General features: G+C 37.8%; 1 protein-coding gene across 10 annotated transcripts in view; it reads left to right on the top strand.

Annotated features, from left to right (window-relative positions):
- Nucleotides 1-17,575, top strand: part of LOC150090991 (disintegrin and metalloproteinase domain-containing protein 11-like) — a 1,161,948-nt gene that overhangs the window by 347,276 nt on the left and 797,097 nt on the right. For 9 of the 10 annotated variants that reach the window (XR_016546962.1, XR_016546963.1, XM_090373761.1 and 6 more), the window contains 2 exons: nt 6,310-6,370; nt 14,007-14,068. Coding sequence is in view for 8 of the 10 variants with exons in the window: in XM_090373761.1 (XP_090229887.1) it covers nt 6,310-6,370; nt 14,007-14,068 (123 nt within the window). In the remaining 2 variants the exon portion in view is untranslated. The remainder of the gene's footprint in view (nt 1-6,309; nt 6,371-14,006; nt 14,069-17,575) is intronic. The other variant, XM_090373745.1, reaches the window with a different exon arrangement.

The following is a 17,575-nucleotide window of genomic DNA, read 5'->3' as shown; positions in this document are numbered from 1 at the left end:
AAACAAACTTCGCTGGTGCCTAGTCTCTAGACACTGTAATTTGCAAAATTTAAGCCTTTCTTCGTAAGAGCACCCCTTTGTTCCATTCACTACTCTTGTTGCCCTTCTCTGTACTTGTTCCAGCAGCTCTACATCCTTCTTGAAATGAGGCCTCCAGGCCTGTATACAGTACTCTAGGTGTGGTCTGACCATTGCCTTATACAACGGAATAATCACCTCCTTATCCCTGCTAGAAAAATTCCTATATATCATTGACAATACACCATGAGCTACTCTTGCAGCCCATCTGCACTGCTCAGAGAACTTCATATCTGCCTGCACAACCACCCCCAGGTCCTTTTAATTCTCTACCACTGTCAGTGTAGTACCACAGAGTTGATACGTTGCTCTGGGGTTGCTGTTTCCCATATGTAGTACTTTACATTTGTCAATGTTAAATTTCATTTGCCACCTCTCAGCCCATCTGTTCAACCTTTACAGATCCTGTTGCAGCAGCATAGTGTCAGTAGTGTCCTTGACAAGCCTGCCAACCTTCGTATCGTCAGCAAACTTGGACATTAAGCTTGATTTACCATCATCAATGTCATTTATAAATACAGAAAACAATAATGGACCCAATACTGAACCCTGAGGGACTCCACTAATAACATTAGTCCACGATGAGCAGTGTCCATTGATTACCACTCTCTGTCTTCTCCCCCTCAACCACCCCTTGATCCATAGCAGCAATTTGCCTCCAATGCCACACTGCTCCAATTTGTGCAGCAGTCTTCCATGTGCAACAGTATCAAAAGCCTTTCTAAGATCCAAGTATATAATATCAAAGTTATTCCCTGCATCCAGTTCTTTTGTGACTGCATCATAGTATCCAATCAAATTGGTCAGGCAAGAGCTATAACTGAAGCTATAACTGAAGTCTTGTCCAGATGATCTATAACTGAAGTCTTGTCCAGATGATCCTGCAGTGCTTCTTTAACCAGTGCCTCCATTAATTTTCCTGGAACAGAAGTTAAACTCACAGGTCTATAATTACTTGTGTCAGCCTTTGATCCTCCCTTGTGAATTGGGGTCACATTTGCACATCTCCAGTCCATGGGTACCTCCCCTGAGTCCAAGGAAGCTCTCATAATTATGGCTAAGGGTTTGCTTAATTCCTTTGCTGCCTCCTTTAATATAACTGGATAGATTCCATCCACCCCAGATGCCTTTCTTGTGTTTATCTTCAACAATTTCTCCTCCACTTTACTCTCAGTTATTACAAGGTTTTCTAGTTTACTGCCAGAGTTGAATACACCTCTGGCATTCCCCTCGCTGAATAACTCCTCATGTGTGAATGTCGATGCAAAATATTCATTTAGTTTGTTAGCTACCTGAGCAGGATCATCAACAGTTGAGCCATCGATATCAAGTGGACCAATCTGATTCTTCCCCTTCCTTCTAGAGTTTACATAAGTAAAGAACTCTTTGCTGTTTTTCTTTGCATCCCTTGCCAAAGATATCTCGTAATCTGCCTTCACCTGCCTAACCTCCTTTGTAACATGGTTACAGATCAACTTGTATCTATCATAGGCTTCTGTGTCAGGGGCTCACATCTGGTGAGTATGGGCTTGGCACACCCAGGGTCTTGAGCTGGATATCATCATTCTTCTCATTGTTGGTGATTTCCTTCTACTTCTCTCTCTCTCTCTCTCTCTCTCTCTCTCAGGGTAATAGGGAATTTTTTTTTTGGCCGGTGCAGCATAAGCCTCAGTCTTCCTTGCACCATATGGCTATTATTAATAATAATAATAATAATAGTATGTATCCCATGCATTTTTCTTCTCTGCCATATGTCTCATTAGTTCATCTGACATCCATTTAGGCCTAAACCTTGAACAATATTTCTTAGTTGGTATGTAAAGCCTAGTAGCTTCCAAGATAAGTTCTTTGAATGCTTCCCATTTTGAATTTGCTGTTGGTAACATCATCAGTTGGTCCCACTGTATAGAATTTAAATACTGTCTCAGTCCATTGTAGTCGCCTTTACGAAAGCAATAACCCTTCCCTTTACCCCTAATGGTAGTTACCTCTTTGAGTAAATCCCACTTCAGCACACTGTGATCACTGCCACCTAGTGGTTCATTTATGTGCAGATTCTTAATGCATGAAGAATCACTACTGATAATCAAATCAAGAGTATTACTCCCTCTAGTTGCCTCCCGAACATGCTGATGTAGAAAACAATCATCCAATAAATCCACAAAAGCCTTGCTAGTGTGTGAGTGACCAGCCCCCAAATTCCAGTCAATATCTGGGAAATTAAAATCCTCCATTATAAGACTCTCTGATTTACTGGCCCACTGTATTTCCCTGTACAGTTTCTTATTATACTCATCAGAGTCATTAGGTCTATAGCACACTACTACTCTCAATTTTGATCTCCCAATGCTTATGTCACGCCAAACTGACTCGACACTGCACTGTCCAGCGATGTTGACTGGCTTCACTTCCTTGGATTTTATGTATTTCTTAACTAATAGCATAACCCCTCCTCCCTTCCTATCCTGTCTATCCTTTCTGTAGACATTGTACTCCCCAAATTCCAGTTCTGCATTCCTTATATCTGTGTGACACCACGTCTCTGAAATCCCAACAATATCTGACTTTGATGTTTTGAGCAATACCTCAAATTCATCAAATTTATTTACTAAACTCCTAGCATTGGTGTACACGCAAGTATACATGTACCTGTTCTTTTTCTTAGCTACCGTAACACAACCCATGTGTGTACTTGTACCCAAAGATTCCCAGCAGTCTCTGATGTATCCTGCATCTTATTTTCCAGGCTGCTGCTCATTCCAATAGAAGCAGTGCAAGAATCACTTTCACCTCTGCCAGTGGCTACTGTTAATCTATTAGTCCTTGTATCCCCCCCAATCTAGCAGTTTTCCGACCCACCTAACACTGCCTCGATAGCATCAGCAAACATTCTTGCACCCTTTCTATTTAAGTGTATCCCATCCCTGTAGAAGCAATCTCTCCTGTTAACAAGTACAGACCAGGCTGAAAAAAATTCTACCCCTTGAGCCTTGCACAATCTTTCCAGGGCCGAATTGATCGACAGGGCTCTCATCATATACTCCCTCCTATCGTGTCTGGGCAGAATTGCAGACACTTTCAAATTCAACCCTAGTTTAGTAAGTTAGTTTAAGTTTTTTTATTCATTACATACTTCTGATACCATATACAGGGTGATTCACTACCAGTGCGACAAACTTGCAGGAGGTGTAGGGGGCACAAAGACGAATCGGAATCACATAGCATTGCAGGGTCCGAAATTCCTTCGTCATGCAGTAGAGGACGTTGAACAGGAGGTCGCGTGAACAGCGATCCCGCTGGAAGTCAGCATTTGCGAACTGGTTCCCGAGGCAGTAGGATGGACGAGTATTCAAACGTTGAACTGGCTGACATGCACTTGTGTATGGAGCTGCGGACTGTAATGGGCGCCCTGCTCTGCGCTTGTACCAGGAACGTTTCCCGCACAGGCGTGCTCCTCATCATATGATTTTCGCACGTCTGCACAGAAGGTTATGTGAGACTGGTTGTTTCACGAGAGGTACCATGAATTGAGAGCGAACGACGAGGATGCCAGACAATGAGGAGAATGTTCTACGTCTTGCAGAAGGCAATCAGAATATGAGTACTCGAGCGATAGGCCAACGATTGTGTGTTTCCCAATCCACTGTATGGAGGATACTGTCAACAAACCAAATGAGTTCATACCATCTGCAATGCATCCAATCATTGGAGCCTGCGGATTATCCATTCCGAAGGACTTTTGCTACTTGGTTTCTTCAACAGAAATGGTTCGCAAATGCTGACATCCAGCGGGATCGCTGTTCACGCGACCTCCCGTTCAACGTCCTCTACCGCATGACAAAGGAATTTCGGACCCTGCAATGCTATGTGATTCCAATTCATCTTTGTGCCCCCTACACCTCCTGCAAGTTTGTCACACTGGTAGTGAATCACCGTGTATGTATAAAATATAAGCAATACCTCTATAATTATGAAAATAAACGAGTGAAGCAAAATAAACTGAAAAATGATACACAAGTAAAATATTACAAAAAAAAAACAGTAGATATACAAAAGTCAAAAAGTTTTAAATAAAAAGTTATTTAAATTTTTTATGCCTTTTTTTCATACTTGAGAACTTTTCCAGAAAACTGGAAAAGATCTCAAGTTCTCTTCTTTTTAGCTGCCTTCATTTTCATTATACTCTATGTGAGCTTTACCTAAACAATGAAAAAAATATCAAAAAGATATTGTGTTGTATGTATTTTTTGTTATTGCTTTCATAATCATTTTTTTCATGACTAAAAGAACACATTCAAAAAACATTTCATTTATTTTCCTAATTGATTTTTCATTATGATCTTTTTTTTTTGTGTGAAACCTTAATTGGGCTCTGAGTTTACTATTTAAAGTAACTATTAAATTATATACTTACCTTAGTAACATCTTTTTTAATATTGTGACACTATACAAGACACATCAAAAAAAACAAAACAAAACACAATTGAGAATGTTCATTTGTCACCAGCTACTTGTATTGCCTGCAGTTGCCATGCCGCTTAACACCTCGTGATCATTGCATACATTGTATGTTATACAATGGATTTAAACATTGTTAATGACATTGTACGATGCATGTAATTTAATTATAAAGAACAATGAATTTTAGTTATAAAAGTTAACAATGATGAAAGGAGACTCGATACAACCGTCAAGCTCATGACTGGCCTTATCTCCTCCTCCCTCCTTCTGGGACAACTGTGCATGGAGGATCCTGGTGGCACATCTGCAAGCAACTCCATAGCTATGCCCTCTTCAAACATGACTTCACCTCTCGGACCAGTTTCTTTCTCAGCAGATGTTATCACGCATCTAAGATTTAGATGTCAACTTCAACAAGTTTAGTAGGGATCAAAAATACAGAAAAATAATACTGAGTGACAGATGGCCAAGGCCACCAATATTATAACCTGTCATGAGCAATGTAAACTCTTAACTCAGTTCAAGTCAATGTCAGTGTATTGAATTATGCAATTCAGTATATATTCTTATGTAATGTACACAGTGGTGTAACTATGCCAATGCAGTGAATTGGGGCCCACAACCAAAAGGGGCCCACTGCCCTCCTGCCCAAAAAAAAAAATTGATTGAGTAAAAATGTTGTTTTTTAGTTATATTTATGATAAAAGTTACAGTCTACAAACAATAATTTTTTTCATAGCTGCTGCTTCCAGGACAATTTTTAAGGTTTTGTTTTAAAGGATTTTTTTATTTTTACCAAAACAAATATTTTCAGGGGGGTCCACAGTAAACTTTGCATTGGGACCCACTTTTTCTAGTTACGACACTGAATGTACATTATTTTGTAACTAACTAACTAACTAATAGTATGTACATTTACTTAAGGTGTTCTGTATATAGTGCACTCAATTAATTTCTTTTTCTAGTACTTTATTTAATTTTCCTATTATTTTATTTTATGCTTCTGTTATAATCAGGCAACCTTGTTTTTATAGTAAATTGTTAACCCCTGGCCATTGTGCCCTGACAGGTAGTTTCAACTACGCTATTGTAAATCATCATCTGTTTGTTGCAATAAAGATTCTTCTTCTTATATTACGGTATTACTTTTCTAAAAATGCACCACAATACCAGATTTCAGCATCAGAGGGTACAGTGTACCTGCTGACACTGTCTTGTCTATGCCACTGAGTGGAATACACCGAAAAATATATGCATTCAAAACTGAAGTGGCTTTCCTTGATTACCTATTATATACCAAAGGAAATTATTAATTTTATAAGGATTATTAATTTAATGACAGTATTGAGATGCTGTTCTTTTCAATACTAATTAGGGAAACCATTTTTAAGTGTATTGTGTATTGTAATTGTATAGAATTCTAAATTAGAAAAACAAACAGATTAGAAACTCATGTTATTTTATATAAAATTGTTTTTATTTATATATTCCAAAGGCATGTCTTTTCTGTTTATGTAGTACAAAATAAAAAAATAAAATAAAATAATAATGTGGAAAGAGCACAATAATTTCTAAAAATTTATATTTTTCCCTAATACTGAATATTCCTGCTAATGACTCTTTTGATAGTATCTAATAAACTTGAAGACTTTCTAAATTTAATTTTTTACATGCAGTGAAGGACTTTGCAAAGGATTCCTTGTTGATATTTCAGTTTTAGGATTAATCTCTTCCCATAACTAGTGTACTTCCATATTTTTTTTGTTTCAGCGGAAGCATCCCCATGTCCTGTACAGGTACTTTACCGAAACTAAGACAAAACATACATGTGGTAAGTATTTGCATGGATTTGCAGAGAGATATTAAATGGTTAATTATTTAAAAGTTAACAAGAAATGATACAGATACACAGAAATCAGTTTTAACACCATCCAATCATCTGAAGAGAATGTATTGTATGTTTGTTTGTTTTTTTCTGATTCTTTCCCTTTTGTACTCTCTGGATTGCACAGGGTAGCAATACCAAGTTCTATATATCTGTTTAGTCTAGAAGCTCAATGGGCATTTTTAGAGGATGAGAAATTAGCCATTTCTCAAGTGAATTTCCCAAATGGGTATGGATTCCTGTATTCAATTTCCAATGAGTGACAAACCCTGTTGAATAAATGAAATTTTAAAGTTTTGCAAAAATTCTTATTTTGATTTGATTTCCTGGCATAGAGTAAAATTATTATCAGAAATTTTTTAAAAAATTGAAAAAAAAAACAAACTTTTCACTTGTTTTTTAGAAGCAGTAATAACTTCTACATCTATTTATATATCACTTGATTAAATATTTGTGTATCTCATTTACAAACAATACCTATTACCTATAACCATAGACTCACCCATAGGGGTGGGCTGAGCAGAATAAAGCCTTTCTCTCCAGAAACATTTTGTTTTATATTGTATAATTATAATGTCATGGGATGATGCTTGTGAAAGCTATCAGTGTGAAACATATGAGCTTCCCCCAAACAAAATTTCTGGTTTTACTACTACATATAACTGAGTCAGTCATGATGTTGTTTGTTTATGTTCTGTAATGTTATTGTATATAAAACCCCAAAATAAATTACACTAAAATACTGTTGTCTCAACTTTAAACAGTTTATACCATAGGCATAAGTCTCATGTTCTTGACATTCTTATAAGTGCAGGAATGCCAAATCAGTCATTCTATGACATGGTGAGTGTTGTTCAATAATACAGTAAACTTTCTGCCACTCCCCATTAGACTGTTTTTGTGGAAGAGGGGATATAACAATGATACTTTGTAATTGAAAATTAAGCTTGAATTTAGCTTGAATTATTAGCCAGCCTTTGTAAAGTACTGTATGTATAATAGGAACAGTTACCATGCAACTTAACATTCTAAAACACACAGTATTATTTACAATTTTCTTGGACTTTTGGGGATCACAACTCCTCTTGGATCTGCATCCCCTCCCCATATATATGTTTTGGTACTTACTGACACCTCATCACTGAGAAGTAGTAAGAATTGACAAATTGACTTAGAATTGGGGGTGGGGGGGGGAGAAGAACTCTTTCTGCCTGTATGCAGTCATTTGATACCAGGTAAACAGTAAAATTTCATTTTTAAAGTGTGGAAGAAACTAAAGCAGGAAGTTATAAGGGCTTGGAAATAATTACTGAATTGTAGTCTAATTAATTCCTGAATATTTGAAGTACTGGTTAGGTCATCAAAAGGACCTAACTGGACATTGTTAGGTTATTGAAGACATAATGCCACACAGACATTATGTCTTCAATAAGAGTGCAGAATCAGAATGTGGTGAGTACAATGTGGACCAAAAGGACAAACAGGCCATTTTAATATGGCGAGTACAATGTAGACCAAAAGGACAAACAGGCCATTTTAATATGGCAAGTACAATGTGGACCAAAAGGGCACATTCATCAGGGTACATCAATGCCTTAGAGAACATGGGCACTTCGCACATGGAGTATGAGCAGGTAGGCACAGAAGCATAACACCTGATGTTGAGGAAAGGATGTTAGAATGAATAGAACAAAATCCAGGAATTTCGACAAGGAGGGTTGCTCTGCAAGAGTCAGTGTGGCAAATTTTACATCGCCAATTACTGTACTCCTACCATATCCAGCATGTACAAGGTCTCAGCACAAACCACCCTCCCAGAGTGATCCCATAGTCAGTTGTGGATCTTAACAGAAAATGTGCATTATCTCCAAAATGGTTCATTTGCGGCCTGATGTTCACTGGGACTTTTTTTTATTTTAGTTTGTATTTTTCACTCTTAAATTATTGACCATCATTTTTGAAACACACCCTGTATAACAGGATAATCATCATCCTGTATGTGCTGGCACAATTTCTTCAAATCATCGGCAGAACCTCATACACTGTTCTTGTAACCTGTCTTCACTGCTCAGAGAACTTCATGTTGTACTGTCCAGTTACTCCCTTATTTTATGTTGGATACTAACTTCAGTGATCACCAGTTAGTTAATTAATTTGAAATTACTGCCACTATATGTGCATTACCTTGCATTTATCAGTGTAAAATCTCAATTGCCACTTCTCATCCAATTGCCTGATTATTTTAGGTCATGTTGCAATAATATGTATGCCTTGATTCATGCCATTAACTCCCTGCAAAATCATCTGCAAACTTAGATATTAAGCCTCATATACCTTTATGAATACCATTAATAAAATACTGAAAACAGCAAGAGGTTCAGCATTGAATCCTGAGAGATTCCACTAATAATGTTAGTCCAAAAAGAGCTGTGCCCATTGATAACAATCCTTTGTTTTCTCCCACCCAACCATCCCTTCATCCATAGCAGTAGGTTACCTTCTGCTAGGAATAAAGCTATACTGCTCCAATTTGCAAAGCATTTTTTCATGTGGAACGGTGTCAATAGCTTTACTGAAATGATAAGTAGAAGTATATGATTTCAAAATTATTTTTGCATGCAGTTCCTTTTTTACTGTCATAGGTCAATCAGATTGGTGAGACTTCTCCTTAACAAATCCTATGTTGTAATTCCTATATAACTGCATTCCTGTCAAGATGATCCTGTATTATTTCTTTATCCATTATTATTTCCTGAACAGAAGTCACGCTTACAAGTCTGTGATTACACACATGTTGTCCTTTTATTTTCCCCTTCCCCTTCCCCTTGTGAATAGGAGAAATGTTTTCACATCTCCAGTCTATGGGTACTTTCCATGAATTCAGAGGTGCTCTAATAATTATGGCCAAAGGTTTGTTTACCTCTTTTGTTGCTTCTTTTAATATAATTAGATAGAATCCATCAGCCTTTATGTGCCTTGTTTACTTTTAACTTCACCAGTCTAAATAAATAAATCTTTATTAAATGTGATGTATTGTATAAGTAATATGTGAAAAGGTAGATTAATCTGATCACAACAGAAGGCTAGGTACTAAGTATATCTTTCACTTCTCAGTTATTATAAAATCATTCAACACCCAATTATAACTTGGTATAATTCTTGTATTCCTTTCTGCATAGTGAGCTAATGTGGTTCATCTCTTTCATTTTTGTGTTACCATAAATAAAGAATTCTGCTACTTTTCTTTAAGTTCTTAGTCAAAGAATTCTCTTAATCCACCTTAACTTGCCTAATCTCCATAACCACTTGATTATGGATACCACTACCCAGATGGCACTGTTTCAAGACTTATTGGCCTATCATCGATGGGTGGGTAGGTACTCGGTGTTGCAATCATGCCAACCCAGTTAAGAAGTATAAGTGCACAATATGAGAGATGCCAAAAGGTGTACATAATAGCATTAGGGTTAGTTGAGGCATATGATGCAAGAAATCAAGCTTATATAGTATCACCAAAAAAAAATAAGAAAAATAAAAAAAACCCCTTCCCATTTCACCCATCCAATCACTCAAAATGTTTGTCTAGTTCAGTTTTAATTTATTTAAGCTATCAACGTCCACAACAACAGATAGAAGTCTGTTCCAGCAATCAACTACCCCCTGGCTAAAGGCAAACTTCCGCACATTTATTCTACAACTGTCTTTCCTCAATTTGAATCTATGCCCCTTCAGGTTTTTAATCTGAGCAAGCAGAAGTATCCCATTAGCATGGAACCTGCTCAAACCATTCAAGGCCTTATACACCTCAATCAGATCACCTCGCAGGTTCCTAGTCTCCAGATGCTGTAACTTGCAGAACTTAAGAAGCCTCTCTTTGTAGAGCACCCCCTTTGTTCCTCTCACCAATCTTGTTGCCCTTCTCTGTACTTATTCTAGAAACTCTATAACCCACTTAAAATGAGGCCTCCAGACCTGTACACAGTACTCAAGATGTGGCCTGACCATTTCACACCCTGACTACTCAAGGTGTGACCTGGATCGTTTCTGAGGCCAAATGGCATCGTCAACATGTGTCATCAAACAATTCGGGCTCCTTGACGATGTATTTTCTATAGTTTCTGGTGTTCATTACCTTGTCTTGGATGGTGAGCATGAATCGGTCAGTCTTGGGGAAGAGTTTCCCGCTCATGAGCCATGCATTGGAAGCAATATTATCTGTGTGATCTTGATGGAGATCATTGCAGTGTCTTCTCTGCCCATCTTTCTAGCTTTGTTTGTGCCTCCTGGTTGGGGGGGGTGACTCCTCACTTAGGTTGAGTGGGGTATACCGCTTGTCTGTCTTCCTTATGGCCTGCTGGAGTGCTGTTGTGTGTTTCTGGAAGTAATCCTTCAGGTTAACTATCACTGTCTTCTGTTTTTCGATGAGATCTATCAGGCCCCTTCCTTCTTCTTTCCAGGCAATTGTCAGTCTCTCCACGGCAGATTTCAGGTGGGGCTGGCAGCTCTTGGTCATCATTGCCCTTGTCTTTCTCATGATATCCTTCAGCTCGATGTTAGTCCAATCTATGACCCCGAAGGAGTATGTTAGCACTGGAACTGCATAGGTTTTTATGGCTTTAACTGTGTTCCCTCCATTCAGCAAGCTTCTGAATCTCTGATGGTATTTTTTGGTCAGGCAGGACTTAATTTCCTTGTGCTGTAACTGCTGAGCCTGCATCATCCACAAGTATTTGTAGGCCTCTCCCTCTGCCATGACTTCGATCTCTTTACCACTCTGCAGCTGGTAGTTTCGGTTGACTAATTTTCTCTGATGCAATCCGTCGGTCTTGCATTTGTCTACACCAAATTCCATCCTAATATAATTGCTGAATTCTTTGGTGATCTGGAGTAGTTGCTGAAGGTGATTCTTGGTTTCTGCGTAGAGCTTGATGTCATCCATGTACATCAGGTGGATGAGGGTGTACAGGTTCTTCCTTCCTTCTTTGAGGTTATATCCATATTTGCTACTGTTGAGCATGGTAGATAGCGGGTTAAGTGCTAGACAGAACCAGAATGGGCTCAGGGCATCTCCCTGAAATGTTCCTCTCCTGATGGGGATTGGCCTGGTTGTGATGTTTTCGCTATCATTTCTCCTAGGAAGTGTGTCACTATTGGATTGACTTTGTTGATGTTTAGCGCCTCTATTAGCCAGTTATGAGGCACTGAGTTGAGGGCCTTGTGGTAATCGACGTAGGCTATATGTTGCAGCGCTTCTTGTAGGCTTGCTCCATAACCGCAGTATCTATGGTTAATTGCTCCTTGCATTCTTTGCTCAGCCAGATGTTCAGAACACGAAAAGTATTTTTGGTGTTCTGAAACCCTAACACAACTCACAGTTCTGAGTCTCAATTCTAACACAATCCTTTGAAATTTGAATTCTTTTTGTTTTCTATTTTGTTGTTGGGTACATATGCAACATCCAGAATGTAGAAATCTTGCCTTTCTAAATAATTCCTTGTAAAACAGAATTCTGTGTGCTCATCCTTCAGATCAGTATATTAATACGGATCTGAAGGAAGACTTCTGTTATATTAATTTATATATTTAGTCTCAGGTTAACATCACAAACGCATTCCCTTGGGGATTGCCACTGTGTTGCCTGATGCAAGTGAGGGCTCTGGCATTGATTTGGACAGCTGAGAGCATGATGGATCCCCTATTTTAATTTATTCAAAGGCATCCACACTGTTCTTCAAGCTCTCATAAATGCCCATCAGAACACTGAATTCACACCAATACTTACACTATTTCACCACACACACACACACACACACACACACACACACACACACACACACACACACACACACACACACACACACACACACATCCCATTCCAGATAACCTGCAAACAATGCACAAGTAGCACATTTTGTAAGGCCATGATTTGTAGTACTGTCCCATTCAATTCTCCCCTGATCCATAGCACTTCTGCTGCTTTGAGACCATTGCTTTGCTGCTCTAGGCTGAGGCAAGGTTTTCATTTAAATTAAACTTGAGAATGCTATACTTAACTGATACATACCTAAATTCAATAATACATATTACACTCAAATTTATATCATATATATTATGATATACCATTATGTTCATAGAGTTTCATATTAGTTATAGTCTAATTGAAATAACAATCCTTAGCTAAAACTTAAAAAGTTTGCTATTGTAAATGATTAGAACCTTAGATCTACTTATTTACCACAATATAGTGGATAAATACAGTGGATCATATTTTCTGAATTTCGGGTTTTTACTTTGTTTTTGTATTTCCACTTCTTAAACTGCCCCTATTGTCTTTGGTTGTATTACTTTCAACTGCTTCAGTTGGCTTTCTCTATTTCACTTTAAAAAAAACTATTTCACTTTAAAAAATTAGACAATAAAAAAGTTAGGACAATTAAATTTAAATTTAATTATTGAAAATTTCACATTATTATTTTTATGAAGTTTTTATTTTTATTTTTTGAAAATCAGGGTATTAACAAAATGAATGACATTGAGAAATATAACAGATATTGTGGTTCTTTTCAGTTCTACACAAAGATAGTTCAACTTCAAGTTTACACATTTCATATTTCATTAAAAAATAGGACAATGGCACAACTCATTGTCTTTGCTGACTGATGGCATTAACGTTAGATCATGCCCACATTATGATTCAATGCGGACCATCTCAAATTTGACTTCATTTATACATACCATGTTAAATGTTTGCTGTCACACATTTGCTCACAGAGAAAATTCTCCTTGTTAATTTCACTTTTATTAACTTGGATTTGAAACTTATTTTTATTGAAAAAAAGTGGATCTATTTATGTAGGAGTTGCCTGAAAATATCCAATAATTTTGGCCATTGGGCTTTAAATTGGTGTTGATTTAAGGCTTTAAATTGATTGATTAAAGTAAATGCTGATGCCATTCTTGCTTTTTCTCAGACACTTAAGAGGATATAAAATTAAATTGACAAAAGGATGGTTGCAGGAGAGTTGTATGAAAATTTGTTTAATCCAGAGAGTAATTGATTATTAGAACAAAAATAAATTTATGGAAAGATTATAAAAATCATTAATGGGGATTACAGAAGAATCTGTATTTTTTTTTTTTTTTTTTGTTGTTGATGATCTATAATCTTTCTAATACTAATTGAATAGATCCTGTCAGCACTGTATTTTGTGAAGCCATTGTAAATGTTACATTGATTAAACCAGCCACTGCTTGCACTGTAAATTCTGTCTTAAAAACACTTGAAGGAAGATGATGAATTCCTACATCAGTATCATCGGTATCATTATCATTAATAAATACTATAAACAGTATGGGCCCCAACACTGTTCCCCTGTGGTACTCTACTCATTACGTTATTCTATCGAAGCAGTGCTCATATATTACCATTTAACCTTTACCATCTTAAGATTGTGTGATAATGAATATGATACTTACTGCTGATTTACAGTTTGGTTGTTAATGTTAATTATCTTATATTCAAATACTTACTCTTCTAATTATCTTGAGTTAATATTCTGAACACTTTTTTTTTTCCTTAAAGGGAATACTGGAATGCATGAATGGGGATTTAAACAATTCAGAATAAGACCATCAAGGATTAGGGTAAGTCTCTGGTTTTTATATTTATGTATTATTATCTCTGTATATATGTATTTAAAATCATAATAGTCTTTGTGTAAGCAGACAAAATTGAACGTAGCAAACATATTTGGAAGAGAGAGAGATCTAACAGCCTGAACCATGGTGTAAAATTAATAACATCCATACAGTATTCAGTGTTTTTGTTATTCAGTCACTCTCTTTATTGGTTATTGTTTTATATGGAAAGTAATTTGTTATTTCCTGCTGTTTGATTGGAACAACTGGATACTACTAAGGATTTATTATTAAAAAGTACTTGTAGGGGCAAGTAAAAAAGGCCGATGCTACGTGGCTGTGCATTTGTTTATTCTGTGTGTGTATATGTTGATAAAAAAATAAATAAAAGCCATATAATGTATTCCATTAATAAAAATTCAAAATTCATAGTTTTACCTATCTTTTGGCCTTAGTTGCTAATGCTCCTAAAAACCAAATAACAACAACCCATCAGTCCTGGAATTTCATATTGCCTTGCTTTCCAGGCTGCTACTCGATTGCATTTCAATAGAAGTAGGGCAAGAATCACTTTTACCTCTGTCAGCGGCTACTGTTAATCTATTAGTCCCTGTATCCCCCCAAGCTAGCAGTTTTCTGACCCACCTAACTCTGCCTCGATAGCATCAGCAAAATTCATGCACCCTTTCTATTTAAGTGTATCCCATCTCTGTAGAAGCAGTCTCTACTGTTAACAAGCACAGACTAGGCTGAGAAAAATTCTAGGTTGAGAAAAATTCTAGGTTGAGAAAAATTCTATCCTATCCACTTGAGCCTTGCACAATCCCTCCAGAGCCGAATTGATCGACAAGGCTCTCATCTATACTCCCTCCTATTTTCAAATTTACCCTAACTCACGGCTTTTTTTCAGCATTGTCTTGTACTTGTTAAGTAATTCTGCCGGTCTCCTACTCTTAATATCATTAGTGCCAATGTGTACAACAGTATCACCCTTTGTGCCCTTAAAGGATGATATCTGCCCTACAACATCATAAACCTTTGCTCCTGGCAAACATACCCTGGTCCTGTTCCATCTATCCTTTTTGCATAATATGTTCCCCATTTCCCTGACAATAGAGTCACCTACAACAACTAGTTCCTTTGGGAACAGCACATTCTGCCTTGGGGGTTGCCTCCTCTGTGTTGTGTGATGTTCAAGTGCAAGCTCTGGCATTGATGTGGGCAGCTGAGAGCTTGATGGGCCCCCTCAGTTTAAATCCTTCGAGGGCATCCACCCTGTCCTTCAAGCTCTCATATAAGCCCATAACAATGCTGACTTGGCGCCTGATTTCCTCGCACTCCTTATGCATGCACAAAGATATTCCCCTTGGCAATATCATGTCTCATACCTGATTGCTCCACAAACATCAAACAAGCAGTGCATTTCAATAGACTGTGATTCAGAGGACAACCACTTCCCCCTCAGTTCTGCCCTGAGCCACAGCACTTCTGTGGCTCAGTTCTGCAGCAGCATGTTCAAGAGGCAACTAGAGAGAGTAATACTCTTGATCTGGTTATCAGCAGTGATCATTTGTGTATTAAGAATTTGCAGATAAAGGAACCACTAGGTGGCAGTGATCACAGTGTACTGATGTGGGATTTACTTAAAGATTTAATTACCATCAGGGGTAAAGGAAAAGGGCTTTTTCTTCCATAAGGGTGACTACAGTGGTCTCCGACAGTTTTTAAATTCTGTACAGTGGAATCAACTGACGATGTTACCAACAGTAAATTCTAAGTGGGAAGCATTCAAGGAATTAATCGTGGAAGCTACTAAAAGTTTCATACCTATTAAGAAATATTCTTCAAGGTTTAGGCCAAAATGGTTATCTAATGAACTAATGAGACTCGTAACAGAGAAGAAAAATGCATGGGATGCATATAAATTATCAAGCTACTCAGAAGCCTATGGCAGATATAAGCTAGTCTGTAATCAGGTCACAAAGGTGGTTAGGCAGGCGAAGGCAGATTACGAGAAATTCTTGGCAAAAAGTGCTAAGAAAAACAGCAAGGATTTCTTTACTTATATAAACTCTAAAAGGAAGGGGATGAATCTCATTGGTCCACTTGACATTGATGGTTCGACTGTTGATGATCCTGCTCAGATAGCAAACAAACTGAATGAGTATTTTGCATCTACATTCACACATGAGGAATTATTAAGGTTTGAAGATGGCAGAAGGTTATCAAATTGTAGCAGGATACTTAATGATATTGTAATAACTGAGAGCAAAGTGGAGGAGAAATTGTTGAAGTTAAACATAAGAAAGGCACCTGGGGTGGATGGGATCTATCCAGTTATATTAAAGGAGATGGCAACGCAACTAAGCAAACCCTTAGCCATAATTATGAGAGCATCATTGGACTCAGGGGAGGTTCCCACGGACTGGAGATGTGCAAATGTATCCCCAATTCACAAAGGGGGATCGAAGGGTGACACGAGTAATTACATACCAGTTAGTTTAACTTGTGTTCCGGGTAAAATAATGGAGTCACTGGTTAAAGATGCATTGCAGGATCATCTAGACAAGACTGCAGCAATAATTCAGACACAGCATGGGTTTGTTAAGGGAAAGTCTTGTCTGACAAATTTGATAGGGTATTATGATGTGGTTACAAAGGAACTGGATGCAAAAAATAATTTTGATATCATATATTTGGATTTCAGGAAAGCTTTTGACACTGTTGCACATGGAAGACTATTGTACAAATTGGAGCAGAATGGTATTAAGGGTAAGTTGCTACAATGGATAAAAGGATGGTTAAGTGGGAGAAGACAGAGGGTGGTAATCAATGGGTGCTGCTCTTCATGGACTAATGTTATTAGCAGAGTCCCACAGGGTTCGGTGTTGGGTCTACTGTTGTTTTATATATTTATCAATGATATTGATGAAGGTATATCAGGCTTAATGTCGAAGTTTGCAGATGATACAAAGGTTGGCAGGGTTGTTAATGACAGTAATGGTAGTGTGCTACTGCAACAGGATCTAGATAATTTGGGCAGATGGGCTAAGAAGTGGCAACTGAAGTTTAACCTTGACAAAAGCAATGTACTGCATATGGGTAGAAGTAACCCCAGAGAAACATACCAACTGCGTGGTACTACACTTAAGGTGGTAGAAAATGAAAAAGACCTGGGAGTAATTGTGCAGTCAGATATGAAGTTTTCTGAGCAATGCAGACAGGCTGCCAGGGAAGGTCATGGGGTTTTGTCAATGATATATAGGAATTTTGCTAGCAGGGAGAAGGAGGTGATTGTCCCTCTGTATAAGGCAATGGTCAGGCCATGCCTTGAGTACTGTGATCAGGTCTGGAGGCCTCATTTTAGGAAGGATGTAGATATACTTGAGCGTGTACAGAGAAGGGCAACAAGATTGGTGAGGGGAATGAAGGGATCCTCTTACCAAGAGAGGCTTAAGTTCTGCAAATTGCAGTGGCTGGAGACTAGGCACCTGCGCGGTGATCTGATTGAGG

Source organism: Mastigoproctus giganteus, chromosome 1 (genome assembly GCF_048544385.1).
Source record: "Mastigoproctus giganteus isolate SK-2022 chromosome 1, ASM4854438v1, whole genome shotgun sequence".
NCBI classification, from domain to species: Eukaryota; Metazoa; Arthropoda; class Arachnida; order Uropygi; family Thelyphonidae; genus Mastigoproctus; species Mastigoproctus giganteus.
The sequence above is the reverse complement of the archived record's forward strand: the minus strand, read 5'-3'. Positions and strand labels throughout refer to the sequence as shown.